The sequence below is a fragment of the Balaenoptera musculus genome, chromosome X, assembly GCF_009873245.2.
Source record: "Balaenoptera musculus isolate JJ_BM4_2016_0621 chromosome X, mBalMus1.pri.v3, whole genome shotgun sequence".
NCBI lineage: Eukaryota > Metazoa > Chordata > Mammalia > Artiodactyla > Balaenopteridae > Balaenoptera > Balaenoptera musculus.
The window spans coordinates 25,992,529-26,013,981 of NC_045806.1; the positions used below are offsets into that span (position 1 = coordinate 25,992,529).

Sequence of the window (21,453 nt, forward strand, 5' to 3'; positions counted from 1 at the left end):
AAGTAAGGAAATACCATTTATTAAAATAACAAATTAAGAAACAGAAATTGATGAAGAACAGATGGATCTGAAAAAGACATCTTTGGAAATTAAAAACTATCATCATTGAAGCTACTGATCTCAATAGACAGGGTAAATTCTAGGCTGGACCCAGTCAGAGAGGATAAGGAATTGAAAAGATGATTCTGAGGACTTTACTATACACAGCACTAAGAAAAACAGATAAATATAAACAAGCAATTAAAGAAAGATGGGGAATTGACCACAAGACTCTAAAATATACCTAGTACAAGTTTCAGAAGAGAGAATGGAGGAAACGGCAGAGAAGCAATATTTGAAGCAATAAGAGCCTAGAATCTTCCAAAACTGAAGAATGATATGGGTCTTTAAGGAAATGGTCTCTCGAGAGAAATTTCAAACATCTGGGAAGGCAAGAAAGGCCTATGTAGAGCAATTGGTATTCTTTACAGCTCAGCTTTGGGAAGCCCTGGCTGATTCAAATGAGCTTTTTCTGTTTTTCAGTGGAAAGCATAAAAAACAGAAGTGCAGTGTCTTGTATGTATTAAACCGTGGTTTCTGAACAAGGGCACTTATAAATAACTCAGTAAAGGAGAGCTCTGTGGAAAACTAGACCCAGAGAAAGACGTCTCTGGAAAAGGTGGTCTCCTGTCAGTAACTTTGTGAAAAGTAAGTGGGAGGATAGTAATCGTTTGTTGTACTGTCCTGAAGTCCATGTCTAAAAACAATGTTTTCAAAAAGAACATCATGGATGACCCACTCTGGTAGAAAGAAAAGTCTTGAATAGGATTCTACATAAAAAGGTGTTATCAACTGGGACATTTCAATGAAGGTGGATTTCTTTTAGCGAACACTTCAAGGGAAAAAAATAGAAGATAATTCCTATCAAATGAAACCTTGTGAACATTGGATGCTGCTTCCGGTTCACGGAAATATTTCGATGATTGTCAATTAAGCAGCCAGAAATTGGATTTAATTAATGTGAACAACTACTTATGGTGGTTCACACCCAGAGGACCTATGTGTAGAATCTGGCTGAGGGTAAACTTATTTTGATGAATTTCTTCTTATTACTGCTTTGTCAAAGCAGATGGCTATGAAACAAACTGCACGTATAACTCTCCTTGAAGATTGATAGCAGATAGGATTTCAGTCAATACAGATAGGATACTATATTCCTGTAAATGAAAAAGATCATAGATTGATTTTCCTGTACGACTTTAAACAAATTCCTAGAAAACTTGTAACATTAGGTACAGGGTATAGCTTTAAAGAAAAACAAACCCAAAAAAAAATAGATTGGATTGAAATAAAATCATCTTCGGTGCAGAGATCCAGCATTTTGAAACTAGGCATTTCGGAAGACGTGCCATCCCCTGAGGGACGGTGGGAAAACTCTTCTTGCCTGCTCACCACTTGCCTCTCACGTCTTTTCTCATAGATAGACATCTCAGACCACATTTGTGGGTAGGACATTCTCTAACCCGATGAAATACATCTGTGAACCGCAGAAATCTGTCATCTTATTTTGGTATTCTTTGTAACTGGAAGAAAGATATCAAGAGTTCTGCTCATTTGCTGGGTATCAAATAACAGGTGTCCTCCATTGGAATTGTATTCTCAGCAATTCTAAAGCAAGAAGGAAATCTGTACCCCTATGTGTATTTATTAAAAAACATAAAAATAAGAAAAATGATTTAAGCATTCAACCTAAAAGCTAGAGGAAAAACACAGGAAGTTATAGAACATTGTTTTGTTTTTGTTTTTGTCTTTTTTAATTCAATAATTTAATTTTGGCTGTGTTGGGTCTTCGTTGCTGCGCATGGGCTTTCTCTAGTTGCCGCAAGCAAGGGCTACTCTTCGTTGCAGCGTGCAGGCTTCTCATTGCGGTGGCTTCTCGTTGCAGAGCACAGGCTCTAGGGACGCAGGCTTCAGTAGTCGTGGCACGTGGGCTCAGTAGTTGTGGCGCACGGGCTTAGTTGCTCCACGGCATGGGGGATCTTCCCGGACCAGGGCTCGAACCCGTGTCCCCTGCATTGGTAGGCAGACTCCTAAACCACTGCACCACCAGGGAAGTCCCAGAACATTGTTAATGGACATAAAAGGAGACTAGAATAACTGAAGAGCTTCACCATATTCCTGGATATGAAGACTCAATAACACGAAGTCAGTTCGTCCCATTTTAATCTATACAGTCAATGTAATTCAAACCCAGAATTTCAACAAGGGTTTTCCTGAAATATGAAATCTTGACACTAAAATCATAGGGATGATCAGAGAGGTCTGAAGAGCCAAGAAAATTTTTAAGACAAAACAAAGTGGGAGTGAGATGGCCTACCAGACAACAATGTATTTAAAGCCATAGTGCGGAATCGCACAGGGACATACAGATAAACCAACAGCAGAGAATAGAGGGCTCAGAAGCACACTTGTGTATTTATGGATGCTTGATGTATTATATAAATGCCATAGAAATCAGTGGACAAAAGGTGGACTATACAATGAATGGGGCTGGCTTAATAAGTTATCTATGTGGGGATAGTAAAATTAGATTTTATGTTCACACCAAACATAAAAGATTCTGGGTAAAGTCCTAACTGTGAAAAACAAAATTTTAAACTTTAAAATGTAGGTGTAAGGAAGATTTTCTTAAAACATCAAAAGCAGAAAACATGGAGGAGTGTTTTGAAATTAAAAATTGTTGTACAATAAGATGCCAAGAATAAAGTTAAAGATCAGCTATGCTAAGATATGTGTAGGAGATAATATCTGCTGTGCATATTAACTGGCAAAGGAAAAGCATCTCGAACATATCCAGAATGTGAATAAGAAAAAGACAACCCAGTAGGGAAATGGGTAAGGAAACATGAAAAGCCAACTAACATAAAAGAAGTTCAGCCTCAGGGAATTCCCTGACGGTCCAGTGGTTAGGGCTCTGCGCTTTCACTGCCAAGGGCACGGGTTCGATCCCTGGTCAGGGAACTAAGATCCCACAAGCCACGCGGTACGGCCAAAACAGACTAAGTTCAGCCTCACCAGTAGTCAGAGATGTGCTCATTAAAATATACCCATCAACCGAAACTTAAATGTTTGGTAACAACAAGTATTTGATGAAGATGTGACCAAATGGAAAATCTCACTCACTACTGGTGGGAGAGTAAATTGGTATAAAAACTCTTAGGAGAGCAGTTTGGTGATCTGTAGCAATGTTGAAGATGTTGCTAGAACCCAACAATTTTACATCTACATATATTCTGTAAAGAATCTCTTAAACAGGTATCCAGGGAGACAGGTAGACAGAAATTCATTGCGTCACTGTTTGTAATAGTGACAAGTTGGAAACAACCTAAATGTTCATTGAGAGGAGAATGCTGCTGGCATATTCAAGCAGCAGAATAAACCTTATAGCCGTTAAAATCATAAACTATTATGTATCAACATGGATAAATCTCCAAAACGGTGTTGAAGGCAAAAAGCAACTCTTAGAATGGTATGTACATGCTTAAACAAAGTTCTTAAACATAAAGTTTAAGAACATGCAAAATAATGCTATTAGATTGAGTCACGTGAAATGGCCATTTATGTAGGGTAAAAAAAGCCGAATATCAGCAAGCTAGTATTTGTGGATGCATTCGTGGTAATGATGGACGTGGAACTCAGGATGGCATTATCTCCTTGGGGGCACTGGTGAGCGGGGAACTGATATCATAGTAAGGAGAATCTGTGGGGAAGCTTCAGCTGTAACTGTCATATTTTATTTCTTCAAAGAAATTTGAAGAAAATATGGCAAATGTTAAATTTATTAAAGCGCTGTGGTGGGTACATGGGTACACTCTTACTATTATGTTCTTACACATTGCTGTTGAAAATATTTGATGATTTTTTTAAGCAAACCAAAGTGTTGATAGAGGTATAAGAATTATAATCTCATGACAGTATAAGGAAATATTTACAAAATGATTAACTCCTTTGCTGCTTAATTATGTAAACATAGTAGTCACAAGGCTTTGAGTATAGAAGATTGAAAAGCATCTCCCCTCACATAATCCGGGCAGACGCTTCAAATTTTGTTTTTTTAGCATCGCTAAAATCGTCGTCATAAAAACCATTCATTAAGTGCCTCCCTTTTGCTTGCTATTGTGTTTGGTGGTGGTCAGATGTATCTCTCTGCCATTTTATAAGAAATCTGGTGATGATATTCAATTTTCTTGTTTTTTTTTTCTTTTCCACTTCTTTGATGCCGAACAGGAATCTGCAAGCAGAATATGATCGTCTCAAGCAGCAGCATGAACATAAAGGCCTATCCCCACTGCCGTCCCCTCCTGAAATGATGCCCACCTCTCCCCAGAGTCCCCGGGATGCTGAGCTCATTGCTGAGGCCAAGCTACTGCGTCAACACAAAGGCCGCCTGGAAGCCAGGATGCAAATCCTGGAAGACCACAATAAACAGCTGGAGTCCCAGTTACATAGGCTAAGGCAGCTGCTGGAGCAAGTGAGACCCACCTCTCTCTAACATGGGATATTTACAAAAAATCATTTTCCCCTCTTCAAACTAACAACTAGAACTCCCAGTCCTTTTCAGAGCTGTAACAAGCATCGATTTGTTAATTACTTAGTATGTGCCTAGCAAAGTGCTAGATATCAAGGGATATAAGAAGAGGAGGAAAAACTAGCATGTCATTTTATAGTTGTTCCAGATTGTTTCCTGCAAAAATGTCTTTTATTTGACTGATTTAAAATTCACCTTGGGGAAAAAAAATACCGAAAGGTTTCCACTAGTTATCTCAAAGTGAAAATTTTACCTCTTGAAATGGAACTCTTTTTTTTCAATTAGTCTTATTTTCTGGTATGCCTTTGGGTTTTTTTCTTTTGATAATCCCTAAAACATAATTTTTTTGAGTCTCCATTGAAAATGTAGCAGGATATTGCATTGTGGGAGGCCCTGCCTGCACACAGTCTTGGCTTTCTGGCAATTTTAAATTTTGAGATATGTTCTCTCCATCTTGTTCCTTAATACTTCACAAAAATAAGAATTCTCCACTACATTTTTGTGGTCTCATATGATTTCACCATTCTCACATGACCTTCTAAATCCTGCAGTTATTTAGGCTAATGATTTTCTATATCTTATTCCACAGTAGCTGTAATGTTTTTCAAACTTAGAAGGGGGTACAATTCAGGTACACAGACAGTATCCATGGATCTTATCAACAGTGCAATTTCCCAAATTTAACCATCTTTGGGAGGTTTCTAAGTAGGAAAAGTCGTAATTTCTGAGTCTTGAGCGTCTGTAATAGGTATATATTTGTTTGAGTGTTTATTATGAAAAATAATTCTCTTTTCTTTTGGATGCCTCAGCCCCAGGCAGAGGCCAAGGTGAATGGTACAACGGTGTCCTCTCCTTCTACGTCTCTTCAGAGGTCAGACAGCAGCCAGCCTATGCTGCTCCGGGTGGTTGGCAGTCAGACTTCAGAATCCATGGGTAAGTGTCTGTCTTAGCTACTCCTGGATTTTTGTTCTCTCGTAAGGCCTGGAAATGGTGAACTATTTGCTCAGAGGTTTAAATCATCTGCTAAATTATCTAATATCGGTTCTGGACAAGGGATTGTCATAAATGCCTTTGGGGTATGAAGATGAAAGACATAGTCCTAGCCCGCAAAGGACTGGCTATTCAGTTAGTCAGAACAAGGCAACGTGGTATTAAAGTTTCATTCATTTCGGAGATCAGAGAAGGCTTTTCGACGAATTGATATTTGTGAAGGGTTTTGAAGGATGGAGTAGGAACTGAGCATATGTTGAAGAAGGTATAGCATAACTGAAGATGTAGAGATGAGGGCCTTGGGCCAAGGGCAGGAAGGAGCCAATGGTCCAGTTAGATAGATAGGGTCCAAGCAGGAGGTGGGGTGGGGGAGGAAGTAAGGCTGCAGAGGAAGGTTGGAGTCACATTATAGTGACATGAATATTGGGCAGAGGTGTGTGGTCAGTGTCAGGGAGCCACTGAAAATCACTTAGCAGGTGAGAAATAGCTAAAAAGATGTACTCCGGCAGTTTTATCTGCCCCAAAGTAAAACTTTTATAGGAGGCAATCACAAAGGCCAAGTTATGGGACTTATTTGAAAATAGAGTACCCAAGGCCAGGGGACTGACTGGAAAATATAAGGAAAGGAAATGAGGGGAGAGGATTTGGTTGGAAGAAGATGATAGTGATCCTTTTGAATGTGGAAATATACTGTGTTTGTTTTAGGAGGTGGTAAAAGGACAGTTTGGAGAGATTTGAGAGTGAACTCCACAGAATTGATAGCTGAAAGGGGTGAGATGAGAAATATATAACAAAGGTGCTTGGATACAGCGCCTCGGGGAAGACCTCCATTTGGATGATGGGGTAGTGAAGGAGTGGGGAGTAGTGTTGGAAAGGTTACTGAATAGGGATTACTGAATAATATCCTCCATTCAAAAGGAACAGCAAGACCAGAAAACGAAGCAGGCAACTCCGTAAAGTACAAATATGAAGTTTACTATGGGTAGCTTACGTACAGGGTAGGATCAGGTGGACAGTGAAACATCCGTGCTGAAACATTTGCAGCTGCACTCCCTGCCGCCGAAAGGGGTACAGGGGGACTTAAAGGGGCCAAAAGCATGTATGCACGGATGGAAACTGGGGCTTTTTCCTCCCCTCTGGGAGGGGGGGGGGTGGTGGTGGTCTCATGACCATTAACCATCTGTGTCAGCAAAAGGCATTCTTCCAGTTTTCGCATCAGATGAAGGCAAGGGTAAAAGTTGATAGGGAACTTGTCCGGCTTGGGCACATTCCTAGTGAGTAGGCTGAAGCTCAGTCACACAGAAAGGGGAGGGAGGAGGCCTGTGTGCCCAAGATGGAGCTGACAAAATGGAGTCAGTGTGGTTCAGCCACACAGGCAGGCATAGGTTTAAGGAAGAAGATGAGTGCAACAGGTCAAAATGCTGAAAAGGGCTCAATCGAAATGAAAATAAATTACAGCTCAGTGGATCACTGTAAGGGCATTAGCTGAAAATGCTTCCTCAGAAGTGGCTAAGTGAAGGGAAGTTGGAGATGTCTGTCTGTCTTTTCAGTGAAACAAACGGTCAGGTAATCTTGAAAATGAGTGTGGCCTGAGGAAAGTAAAGACCCTTTTGGAACATTATCAAGTAACACTGAGGGCGGAGATAAAAAAGTTTGTAGACGAAATGGTCAGCCGGGTCTGGTGGTGTTCTTCAGTAGTCTTCTCGGCCTAGGACGGGGTTCCAAGAAAACTGGAGTTAATGAGGCAAATAAAAGGTCAAAACAAGTAAAGCATTTTGCAGGGGTAATGAATCCATTGTTAAAAGGACCATGACAGGTGGTTGCCAGCCATCTGCTTACTGGTTTTTCTGGTTGTGCTAGGCTAGACAATAGGGGGTTTTATGAAGGCCACAAATACTTGCTCTATCCCCTTCCTCTCTCCAACATCTTTATTGGAGTATAATTGCTTTACAATGGTGTGTCAGTTTCTGCTTTATAACAAAGTGAATCAGTTATACATATACATATGTCCCCATATCTCTTCCCTCTTGCATCTCCCACCCTCCCTATCCCACCCCTCTAGGTGGTCACAAAGCACCGAGCTGATCTCCCTGTGCTGTGCGGCTGCTTCCCACTAGCTATCTATTTTACGTTTGGTAGTGTATATATGTCCATGCCACTCTCTCACTTTGTCCCAGCTTACCCTTCCCCCTCCCCATATCCTCAAGTCCATTCTCTAGTAGGTCTGTGTCTTTATTCCCATCTTGCCCCTAGGTTCTTCATGACCATTTTTTTTCTTAGATTCCATATGTATGTGTTAGCATACGGTATTTGTTTTTCTCTTTCTGACTTACTTCACTCTGTATGACAGACTCTAGGTCCATCCACCTCACTACAAATAACTCAATTTCTTTTTATGGCTGAGTAATATTCCATTGTATATATGTGCCACATCTTCTTTATCCATTCATCTGTCGATGGACACTTAGGTTGCTTCCATGTCCTGGCTATTGTAAATAGAGCTGCAATGAACATTGTGGTACATGACTCTTTTTGAATTATGGTTTTCTCAGGGTATATGCCCAGTAGTGGGATTGCTGGGTCATATGGTAGTTCTCTTTTTAGTTTTTTAAGGAAACTCCAATACTGTTCTGCATAGTGGCTGTATCAGTTTACATTCCCACCAACAGTGCAAGAGGGTTTCCAGCATTTATTGTTTGTAGATTTTTTGATGATGGCCATTCTGACCGGTGTGAGATGATATCTCATTGTAGTTTTGATTCTCTAATGATGTTGAGCATTCATGTGTTTTCCTGGGTCCTAAACTGGGTTTACTTGACCCTCTTACCTCACAGAAAGGAAGAGACCTGTGACTCCTTGATTCACACTTAAAGCTCTGTTGCCTGGTACCATGGTGTGTTGAAGAATTCATTTTATACTTAGGATCTTCCGTGAGAGTAGAATATAGAGAGGTGAAGTGCCTAATCCAAATTGATGGGACAAAAAGGAAAGGTATGAGTGCATTTTATGGTGGAGGATTGGGGACCATGGTCAGGAAAATTCACAAGTTGGACATCGTGGAAAGTAAAACAAACACTTTCCAGTGACGGCTATGTCTAAGAGGTGGCCTCCCAGTGAGCCGCTGCTGATTATACATGCAGATCATGGAGGGGCCAGGGTTGCTGGGAAAGGAGAAAGATTCCTCAAGATGTTGACGAAGGTGGATGAGGGCACTGAGATTAGAGAAATCAAAGCTTGTAGAAAAGCCAGGTTTCATTTCTTTTCTGAAGGAAGAGGAAATGTTTGGAGTTGTTTTCCCGGCTTTACCACACCTCAGTGATTTAGGGCATCAGATTCTCTTTCTCCACATGAGATCTGAGTCGAGCTAATGGCCTGTTGGGACTGTAAGTGACAGCGCAGCATATAACAAAATATTATATGCCTTTGTAAAGTCTATGAATTCCAAAAATCACTGAGTTCTAGTACCTCTGTTGTTAATGCCTACTGCAGGATTTTGCCTTTTTTTGAAGTAAGCAAAGCCTGTGAAACGAAGTCACATATTTTAATTTTAGTGGTGAGATTCAGAGCCCTGGGTGCTTAGAAGCATTAATTATTTAGGCCTGTCAACACTGGCAAAGAGGCAGCGTGCCTATGAAAGCACCCAAATTAAAGTCCACATCAGGCCGTGGAGCTGAGAGGATCGTGGCAGAACAGAAGTGCTTTCTCCAGTGGCCGAGTTAGTTAGGCTAAGAGATGACTTGCCAATGTAAAATGGATAGGCTCTGTTGTTAATAAGTTTGTTCTCTGGATGAAAAGACTGAGTTCAAAGGTGACTTTTTTTTTCACTGTAAAGAAGAAAAAAAAAAACCCATCATCTTGCAGGATGCACACAGGTGTTGAAATAAATGCAGTGTGTATCCTCATGCTTTGAAGCTCTGAGATGTGATATGGCTGGGATTTGCTGAACCATTTTCTGGTAGAGAGTTGCATTCTTTTAATATATAACCCCAAGACTTTTTAAAGAGAAATATGGGTGAAGTCATACTGGGTGATCTAATGAGTTGGAGTGTTTCCTCAAACCATGAAATACCACTCGTAAGTCTCTGGGTACCATGTGTGCGTTCTATACGTCTTTTAAAATGGGACGATGTCCTAATGAAGCTCACATTCTGTTAGAAATGAACAAAGTCTATCTGTGTATCTTCCCAACAGCTTATCTCTGACTCTCTTAACTTCTTCTACCCAATCAATCATTCTTTTTTAAGAACCTTTTATATTTAACTTGTTCATTTAAACAGTGTTTAAAGGTTCCTTAGCTTCTTATTTAGAACAATTTCAAACTTAGGGCAGAACTGCAGTTAATTCAACGTTTTGCCACATTTGCTTTATTTACAGTAACATCTATTTATTTATGTTTATCTATATGTTAACAAACATCTTTATATATCCTGCATTGATATTCATGTATATTTTATGTGCCTGTATAGTTTTAATGATTATGTTGCATACTTAGTAACACTTCAACATATATCTTCCAAGGTGAAAGATATTCTCTTACAAAATCACACTCAGGAAATAAACACTGAAACAGTACTATTATCTAATTTAAATTGAAATATCCCCCATTCTGCCAATAATATTCTTTCTAGCTTTTTGGCTTTTTTCACTCAGGAGCCAATGAAAGGTCATGCTTTAGTCTAGAACACTTCCCTAGCCTCTTCAGATTTTTTCATGAGACTGACATTTCAGAAGAGGTCAGGCCAGTTGTTTTGTAAAATGTTTCTCACTTTGCATTGCCTGCTTGTTTACTCATGATTGGATTCAGGCTAAGTATTTATGCCACATGACTGCATAGGTGATGGTGTGTCCCCTCAGTGCATCGCTTCAAGGCTTTTCTCAAGATTGTCAGCCTAGACCTCTCTCCTGAGTGAGTATTTTCTGGATAAAACCAAAAAAAAACAACAATCCAAAATTTGCGATCAACCTCCAGAATTTCTAAACTGTACAAAGGCAGTCATTTTCCACACTTTTTTCCCCTTTACCTACATCAAAGCAATTGATATACAAAGAAATGTACACATCTTGATAAGTTTGGACATATGTATACCCCACGATACCATCATCACAGCCAAGGTACTAAACATATTCATTACCTCTAAAACCACCCCTTTACTTACCTTCCTTCTTGAGCCAAGCCCCACCAACACCTCTCCAGTCATCAAGGCAACACCTCTCCAGTCATCAAGGTCAGTCTGTTTTGCATAAACAAACAAGAGAAAAACTCTTCAGTTCAGCTGCTTCTGCCCAAATTTAGCCCTCATGATGTGATCGGCAGAACAGACAATATGAATACTCTCCTAATTGGTTTCTCTGTCTTTAGGCTCTCTTTCCAAGCCATCTTCCACGTGTATCCAGTTATTCCCCTAACAAACATTCAGATTGTATATTAACTATTCTTCTCCCTTTTTTATGGCTCCTGTTTGCCTCAAGTCCATACTCCTTAGCATGGTATTCAAATTCAAAGGTATTCTCACCTTCCTCTAGAGCCCAATTTTTCACTGTCTTCAAACATGATCCCCTGCCTCCATTTGCAGACCCCAGTGCTCCTGCACACATATCATGCTGTTTCACTAATCCATGCTGTCAGCCATCTCTGACCCTGTGCACGATGTTTTCTTAACCTGAAATGTACCATCCTTTTCACTCATTTTGTCTTTTTGGGGAACTTCATCATACATTATTATATCCTGTAATTAATTTATTCTGTTTTAGAGTTAGTTAGTTATTAGACTTTGTTTCTTCTCCCTAGAACTTAACCTCCTTAAAGGCAAGGACTAAGTCTTGCTCACTTTCTTCCCCATTTGATCACCTTTTATGCAACAGACATTCAGTAAAATGCTTGTTGAATGATTGATTGATTGTTTTCAAAGCCAAGCACAATGTGTAACCTTGTGTACATATGGAACAGTGCACACACTTAGGAAATTTAGCCTGAGGTTCTGAATCAAGATGACAACATAAGAAGATCCTGAATTCCCCCCCACTCACAGAAACAGGGAATCTACAACTACACCTGTAACAGTTCCCTCTCAAAGAAATTCAGGAACTCGCTGAGTGACTCCTATACATTGGACAAACAGAAAAAAAGCCCCCATCAAAACGGGTAGGAGATGTAGAAGACAAACTTACGGTTGCCAGGGGAGGAAATAATTGGGATTGACGCATACACACTAAAATATAGATAACTAATAAGGACCTAGTGTATAGCACAGGGAACTCTACTCAATACTCTAAAATGACCTATCTGGGAAAAGAGTGGATACATGTATATCTATAACTGATTCACTTTGCTGTACACCTAACACAACATCGTAAATCAACTAGATGCCAATAAAAATTAATTTAAAAGAAAAGAAACAGGTAGGAGAGCCTGAGACACAGTCCTGCTGTAAACCCCATCCCTGGCATGGTGACACACAACCAGGAAAGAACTCTCAACTATTAGCTTCTCCCTGAGGAGTAAAGGTTTGGGCTCCACAAACACCTAACTAACTTTGAAGTCAGTGGGGCTTGCATCCGTGAGAGAGATCCACAAGGCTATGGAACTAAGAGGCAGTACTTACTTAAAGGGCTCACGTGGACTCACCAAGGCTAACCCCACCTCCCCCCCCCACCCAGTGCACAGCGTAGAGGCAGCAGACTGGAATGCATCCAGTCTTTCCATGAAACAGTCCTCTTTGTTTATAACTCAAAAGCCTCAGCCTGAAGAGGCAGGCTTCTTATTCATTTAACACACATACAGGGGCTGACTTCAGTACTCTCTAGAGATCGTGCAGGCCGGCCAGTGCCATCTTCCCACTCTGCTGCCTCACTCCAGGTCATTGGTATCTCCCATAAAGGAGCTTGTGCACACATCTGGTGCTCTGGTGGCCAGCAGGGTTTATGTTCACAGGTTCAATGGAATGGTAGCATACCAAAAAAACAGTTTTTAAATAGCTATCAATCATCTCCCCAGAGCTCAGTGCAGAGGGGGCATACAGAAACTTACATCTCCCACTTTTTCCCTGAAAGAGGTCTATTTACATCCTTTAAAAAGCTATTGCCAGGGCGGGGGTAAGCCTTCCAATCGCCTTGCATCTAAGTGCTGACTGAAATCCTCCCCATTGGAACACTGACAGGTCTGGGCACACCCTCAACTAACTACTAAGAGCCACTAAGAACAAAGAAGCCTCTGTGGACAATCACAAAAGTTTAAGAGATGGCAGAGGTAACTGTTATAGCCAACACATAGAAACCAACACAAAGCTCAAGGCAAATGAAAAAACAGAAATATATTCCAAAGAACAGAGCAAGATGAAACCTCAAAAAAGACCTTAAAGAAACTGACATAAGTATTTTGCAAATAGAGAATTCAAAATAACAGCCCTAAAGATGCTCATCAAGGTCAGGAAAACAATGCATAAATAGAGAATTCCAAGGAAGAGAGAGAGAAATATAAGAAAAGTACCAAATAGAAATCACAAAGCTAAGGATACAATAACTGAACCAATAAATACAATAGAAGGGTTGAACAGCAGACTAGATGAATTGGAAGAAAGGATGAGCAAACCCAGAAACAGGGCAGTGGAATTCATCCATCATAGGATGAAAAAGAAAAATGAAAGAAACAAACTTATGGTTGCCAAAGGGGGAACAGTGAAGGGGGGGGGGGAGATTATTAGTTTGGGATTAACAGATACACACTACTATATATAAAATAGATAACCAGCAAGGACTTACTGTATAGCACAGGGAACTCAATATCTTGTAATAACCTATCATGGAAGAGATGTAAAAAAAATATGTATAAATATATATATATATACACACATATATATGTGTGAATCACTTTGCTATACATCTGAAACACAACATAGTAAAATCAACAATATTTCAATAAAATTTTTTAAAAGAAGAATGATAGAGAAGATAGCTTAAGGAACTTATTGGATGCCATCAAGCAGACAAATATTCCTAATATAGGGTCCTAGAAGGGAAAGAAAGAGAGAGGGAAAGCAGAAAACTTTTCTTAACCTGAGGGAGGAAACATACGTCTAGATCCAGGAAGCCTGGACAGTTCCCGCACATTATAATTAAACTGTCAAAAGTTAAAGACAATGAGAGAGAATCTTAAAAGCAGCAAGAGGAAAACAACTTGTTACATACAAGGGAATCCCCATAAATCCATCAGCAGATTTTTCAGGAGAAACTTTACAGGCCAGAAGGGAGTTTCATGATATATTCAAAGTATTTAAAGAAAAAAAAAAAAAACTGCCAACCAGAAGACTCTATCCAGCAAAGTTGTCCTTCAGAATTGAAGGAGAGATAGATAAAAAGAGTTTTCCAGACAAGCAAAAGCTGAAGGAATGCAGCACCACTAGACCAGCCTTACAAGAAATGTAAAACGGACTTACTTCTTCTTTAAACTGAAACAAAAGGGTGCTAGCTAATTAGTAACAGGAAAACATGAAAGTATAAGTCTCACAAGTAAAGGTAATAATTATATAATTAAATTCAAAATAATCAAATCATGTAATAGTGATGGGCTGATTACTTTTATGTTCAGTATGAAGGTTAAAAAACAAAAGTAATAAAAATAACTATAACCAAAGTAATTTGTTGTTAATAGACAGATAAAAATATGTAAATTGTGGCATCAAAAACATAAAACAGGGAGGAGAGTAAAAATGTAGAGCTTTTAGAATGTGTTCGAACTTAGGTATTATCAACTTAAAATAGATTGTTATAAATATGTTTTATCTAAGCCTCATGGTAACCACAAAGCAAAAACCTACACACAAACAATAGAGAGAAAGAAATCTAAGCATTACACTACAGACAATCATCAAATCACAAAGGAAGAGAGCAAGAAGAAGAAAGGTACAGAGGAACTACAAAACAGCCAGCAAACAATTTTTTAACTGGCAGTAAGTACATACCTATCAAAAATTACTTTAAGTGGACTAAATTTTCCAATCACAATATATGGAGTGGCTGAATGGATTGAAAAACAAGACCTACAGTCTCCCAAGGCAATAGAAATAAAAACAAACAAATGGGACCTAATGAAACTTACAAGCTTTTGCACAGCAAAGGAAACCATAAACAAAATGAAAAGACAACCCTCAGAATGGGAGAAAATGGACAGCTACATGTGAAAGAATGAAATTAGAACACTCCCTAACACCATACACAAAAATAAACTCAAAATGGATTACAGACCTAAATGTAAGGCCAGACACTATAAAACTCTTAGAGGAAAACATAGGCAGAACACTCTATGACATAAATCACAGCAAGATCCTTTTTGACCCAGCTCCTAGAGAAATGGAAATAAAAACAAAAATAAACAAATGGGACCTAATGAAACTTACAAGCTTTTGCACAGCAAAGGAAACCATAAACAAGACCAAAAGACAACCCTCAGAATGGGAGAAAATATTTGCAAATAATGCAACCAACAAGGGCTTAATTTGCAAAATATACAAACAGCTCATACAGCTCAACAACAAAAAACCAACCCCAACTGAAAAATGGGCAGAAGATTGGGATGGACACATACACACTACTATATATAAAATAGATAACTAATAAAAGGACCTACTGTATAGCACAGGGAACTCTACTCAGTACTCTGTAATGGCCTATATGGGAAAAGAATCTAAAACAAGAGTGGATATATGTATATGTATAACTGACTCACTTTGCTGTACAGTAGAAACTAACACAACATTATAGATCAACTATACCCCAGTAAAAATATTTTTAAAAAAGAAAAATGGACAGAAGACCTAAATAGACATTTCTCCAAAGAAATACAGGCGGCCAACAGGCACATGAAAAGATGATCAACATTGCTAATTACTAGAGAAGTGTAAATCAAAACTACAATGAGATACTGCCTCACACACCAGTCAGAATGGCCATCATTAAAAATTCTACAAATAACAAATGCTGGAGAAGACATAGAGAAAAGGGAACCTGCCTACAGTGTTGGTGGGAATGTAAAGTGGTACAGCCACTATGGAGAACAGTATGGAGGTTCCTCAGAAAACTAAAAATAGAATTACCACATGATCCAGCAGTCCCACTCCTGGGCATATATCCATGCAAAACTCATCTAAAAAGATAACATGCACCCCTGTGTTCATAGCAGCACTATTCACAATAGCCAAGACATGGAAACAACCTAAATGTCCATCAACAGAGGAATGGATAAAGAAGATATGGTACATATATACAATGGAATACTACTCAGCCATAAAAAAAGAATGAAATAGTGCCATTTGCAGCAACATGGGTGCAACTAGAGATTATCATACTAAGTGAAGTAAGTCAGAAAGAGAAAGAATACCATATGATATCACTTAAATGTGGAATCTAAAATACAACACAAAGGAACCTATCTGAGAAACAGAAACAGACTCACAGACATAGGGAACAGACTTGTGGTTGCCAAGGGGGAGGAGGTTGGGGGAGGAATGGAGTGGGAGGTTGGGGTTAGCAGATGTAAGCTATTATACATGGAATAGATAAACAACAAGGTCCTACTGTATAGCACAGAGAACTATATTCAATATCCTATGATAAACCATAATGGAAAAGAATATTAAAAAAAGAATATATGTATAACTGAATCACTTTGCTGTACAGCAGAAATTAACACAACATTGTAAACCAACTATACTTAAAAAAAAAGGAAAGGAAAGACACAAGACAAAGAAATGCAACATATGTCCCTAGGTTCTGGCAGTGGGGGAGGAATATATATATATATATATATATATATGCACATATATGGTTATAGTTATAAAAGACATTATGAATTATTAAGGCAATTGGTAAAATTTAAATATAGGCTACAAATTAGATGATAATATAGTGCAATGTGGTTCCATAAGATAAGGGTTCAAGGACATAATGATGAAGTACTTAGGAATAAAGGGTCATGGGCCTGAACCTTATATTGAAATGGGTCAGCAATAGTAACGACAACAGTAACAAATCTATGTATTTAGAAAGAGAAACAAAGCAAATATGGCAACATTAACACTTGGTGAATCAAGGTAAAGGGTATATAGGAGTCTATTTTACTACTGGAATTTTTCTGTAACTTTGAAATTTAAATAAAATTTAATGAAAATCCTTTCCAACAAAAACAAACAAAACAACAACAAAAACAAGACCTAGCCATATGCAGCCTATAAAAAACTCACTTCAGATGTAAAGATGTAAAGAAACCTGGGGTAGCTATACTTATATCAAACAAAATAGACTTTGAAACAATGACTAAAATAAGACACAAAGGCATTACACAATGATGAAGAGGTCATTCCAATAAAAGGCTATAACATTTGTTATAACATTTGTAAGTATTTATTCACCCAACATAGGGGCACCTAAATATATAAAGCAAATATTAAGAGACCTAAAGGGAAAAATAGATAGCAATACAATAATAGTAGGGGATTTAACCATACCTCACTTACATCAATGGATAGGTTATCCAGACAGAAAATCAATAAGGAAGCATGGGACCATATATTATGTCAGATGAACTTAACAGATATATACAGAACATTCCATCCAAACACAGCAGAGTACATTCTTAAGTGTACATGGAACATTCTCTAGGATGGAACATTCTCTAGGATAGATCACATATTGGGCCACAAAACAAGTCTCAGTAAATTTAAGAAGATTGAAATCATATCGAGCATCTTTTCTGACCACAGTGTTATGAAACCAAAAATCAATTTCAAGAAGAAAACTGGAAAATTCACAAATATGGGAATATTTAATAACACACCAGTGTGTTATTGTACACACTACAAATGGATTGATGAAGAAATCAAAGGAGAAATCAAAAAATACCTTGAGACAAATGAAAATGGAAATACAACATAACAAAAGTTACGGGATGCAGCAAAGCAGTTCTGAGAGGGAAGTTCATACAGATAAATGCCTGCATCAAGAACAAGAAAGGTCTCAAACAAACAAGCTAACTTTACACCTCAAGGAACTAGAAAAAGAAGAACAAACAAAGTCCAAAGTTAATGGAAGGAAAGAAAGATCACTGCAGACATAAATGAAATAGAGATGAAAAAATAATGGAAAAGATCAATGAAACGAAGAGCTTGGTTTGTTTTTGTTTGTTTTTTGAAAAGATAAACAAAATAGACCTTTAGACAAACTCACCAAGAGAAAAAGAGAGAGGACTCAAATAAAATCAGAAATGTATGAAGAGACAAGTACAACTTATACCAAGGATCATAAGACTATTGAAAACAATTATATGCCAACAAATTGGATAATCTGGAAGAAATGGATAAATTCCTAGAAACATACAACCTACCAAGACTGAATCATGAAGAAACAGAAACTCTGAACAGACCAACAATGAGAAAGGAGATTGAATCTATAATCAAAAGTCCCCCCCGCACCCCCAAAAAAGCCCAGAATCAGATGGTTTCTCTGGTGAATTCTACCAAACATTTAAAAAAAGACACCAATCCTTCTCAAACGCTTACCAAAAAATTGAAGAGGAAATCACACCCCCAAAATTATTTTACAAGGCCAGCATTACTTTGATACCAAAGCCAGATGAGGACACTACAACAAAACTATAGACCAACATCTAATGAATACAGATGCAAAAATTCTCAACAAAATATTAGCAAACCAAATTCGACAGTACATTAAAAGGATCATACACCATGACCAAGTGGGATTTATCCCTGGGTTGCATGGGTGGTTCAACATATACAAATGAATAAATATGATATACCACATTAATGGAATGAAAGAAAAATCGTATGATCATCCCAATAGATGAAGAAAAAGCATTTGGCAAAATTCAACATCCATTCATGATAAAAACTCTCAACAGAGTGGGCATAGAGGGAACATATGTCAACATAATAAAGGCCATGTATGACGAGCCCACAGCTAACATCATATTCAATGGTGAAAAGCTGAAAGCTTTTCTGCTAAGATCAGAAGACAAGGGTGCCTACTCTTGCCACTTTTGTTCAGTATAGTACTCAAAGTCCTAGCCAGCATAATTGGGTGAGAAAAAGAATAAAAGGCACACAAATCAGAAAGAAAGTAGTAAATTTATCTCTATTTGCAAATGACCTGGAAGACTCTACCAAAAAACTGTTAGAACTCAATGAATTTAGTAAAGTTGCAGGATAAAAACTCAACAAAAATCTGTTGCATTTTTACACACTAATAAACTATAAACTATAAGAAAGAGAAATTAAGAAAATAATTCCACTTACAATTGCATCAAAAAGAATAAAATACCTAGGAATAAATTTAAGGCAGTGAAAGACCTGTACGCTAAAAACTATAAATAACACAGTGATGAAAGAAATTGAAGATGCAAACAAATGGAAAGCTATTTCATGCTCATGGACTGGAAGAATTAATATTGTTAAAATGTCCATACTACCCCAAGCAATCTACAGATTCAATGCAATCCCAATCAAAATTCCAATGGCATTTTTCACAGAAATAGAAGAAAAAATCCTAAAATTTGTATGGAACCACAAAAAAAAAGACCCCGAAGAGCCAAAGGAATCTTGAGAAAGAAGAGCAAAGCAGGAGGCCTCATGCTCCCTGATTTCAAACTGTATTACAAAGCCATAGTAGTCAAAACGGTATGGCATTGGCATAAAAACAGACACATAGATCAACAGAACAGAATAGAGGGCCCATAAATAAACCCTCACACCTGTGGTCAATTAATTTACAACAAATGAGCTAAAAGCATACAATAGGAAAAGAATAGTCTCTTCAGTAAATGGTGTTGGGAAAACTGCACAGCCACATACAAAAGAATGAAACTGGACCACTATCTTACACCATACATGAAAATCAATTCAAAATGGATTAAAGACTTGAATGTAAGACCTGAAACCATGAAACTCCTAGAAGAAAACATAGAGGGTAAGCTCCTTGATATCAGTCTTGGTGATGACTTTTTGAGTTCACACCAAAAGCAAAGGCAACAAAAGCAAAAATAATCTGACTACATCAAATAAAAAGCTTCTGTACAGCGAACAAAACCATCAAGAAATGAAAAGACAGCCTACAGAATGGGAGAAAATATTTGCAAATCATACATCTTCTAAGGAGATAATATTCAGAATGTATAAAGAACTCATACAACTCAAGAGAAAAAACAATCTGATTAAAAAATGAGAAGATCAATTAGACATTTTACCAAAGATATACCAATGGCCAACAGGTACATGAAAAGGTGCTGAACATCACTAATCATCAGGGAAATGCAAATCAAAACCACAATTAGATATCACCTCACATCTGTTTGAATGGCTGTTATCAAAGAGATAAGACATAACAAGTGTTGGTGAGAATATGAAGAAAAGGGAACCCTTGTGCACAGTTTTAGTGCAAATGAAAAATGGTGCAGAGAACAGACTGGTGGTTGCCAGAGGTAGGGGATGGGCAAAGGTGGTCAGAAAGTACAAAATGCCAGTTATAAGTAAGTCCTGCATGGGATATAATGTACAGCATGGAGATTACAGTTAACAATACTGTACTGTATGTTTAAAAGTTGCATGGCAGCATGGATGGACCTAGAGATTATCATACTAAGTGGAGTAAGTCAGACAGAGAAAGACAAATATCATATGATATCCCTGATACGTGGAATCTAAAAATATGATACAAATGAACTTATTTACAAAACAGAAGTAGAATCACAGACATAGAAAACAAATTTATGGTTACCAAAGGAGAAGGGGGCAGGGTAAATTAAGAGTATGGGATTGACAGATACACACTACTATATATAAAATAGATAAACAACAAGGCCTTGTGTTTATTCTTGTGATGAGAACTTTTAAGATTTGTAACTATGGTGATGAATGTTAACTTATTGTGGTAATCAATTCGCAGTATATACATATTTCAAATAATTATGTTGTACACCTAAAGTTAATACGTTACATGTCAATTATATCTCAATAAAAATTTTACAAATGAATAATAGCTACTAATTTCAATATCTTTCATCACTATTCAACACTAACCAACTAGTAATCAACATCATCATTGTATACCGTTAATATATTAAAGAACTTAAACACAGCATTTTTATGTAAAATTGAAACCATCTACCCCAAATCATAATTTCAAAAAGTCACTGAAGGTAAATATCAGGTACTGGATAGATCTTTTTTTTCTTAAGAAAAACTAGAGAAAGGCAGGAATGACAAAGTAGTCACACATCAAGTTGGAAATTGGTTAAAAACAAAATATATGATTTAGATAAGTAATCCAAAAAAAAATAGTGGTGGGCATATTTGCTCATACACAGCCCCCTTTTTAAGACAAAATAATGTTCTAATACACAGCTTCCTTTTGTATAAAGAGAAAATAGTTTGCTTGGGTGTAAACAAAATCATAGGTGTAAGGATTCTTGTGTCTCAGCTTACATCAATTCTGGCTAAAGTCACTTTTTAAGCAAGTAAAACCATTATCATCATTTGAATTGAGGAAAGAGAAGTGAGTTACATATCATCCCGTCTAGAAAGCCTAAAACCATGGTGAATTTCAGAAGACTTAAAGAATATCTTGCCTATAGCAAACCATTTCACTTCTTTTATCTCAGATTAAATTGAGTCATCTCCTTTTTCCTTCACTTCAGCAGTGTCTATCATATTATGCTATATCAGAGTGCTATTTTAACTTTGACTATGTCTTTCCTTATTTTGAAACATTCATTTTTTTTAATGTTTCAGTCATTTCTTTGGACCAACTTCAGACAAACCATGAAAACTAGGGCCAATAATCCAAAAAGGATTTTTATGCATATCTGTGGGAATCACCTCAGAATATAATCAAAT

The 21,453-nt window shown here is 37.7% G+C and overlaps 1 protein-coding gene across 3 annotated transcripts in view; it reads left to right on the top strand.

The window, feature by feature from the left end:
* Positions 1-21,453, top strand: part of LOC118888681 (dystrophin-like) — a 151,556-nt gene that overhangs the window by 109,641 nt on the left and 20,462 nt on the right. For all 3 annotated transcript variants that reach the window (XM_036840024.1, XM_036840026.1, XM_036840025.1), the window contains exons 14-15: positions 4,267-4,510; positions 5,377-5,500. In XM_036840024.1, coding sequence (XP_036695919.1) covers positions 4,267-4,510; positions 5,377-5,500 — 368 coding nt within the window. The remainder of the gene's footprint in view (positions 1-4,266; positions 4,511-5,376; positions 5,501-21,453) is intronic.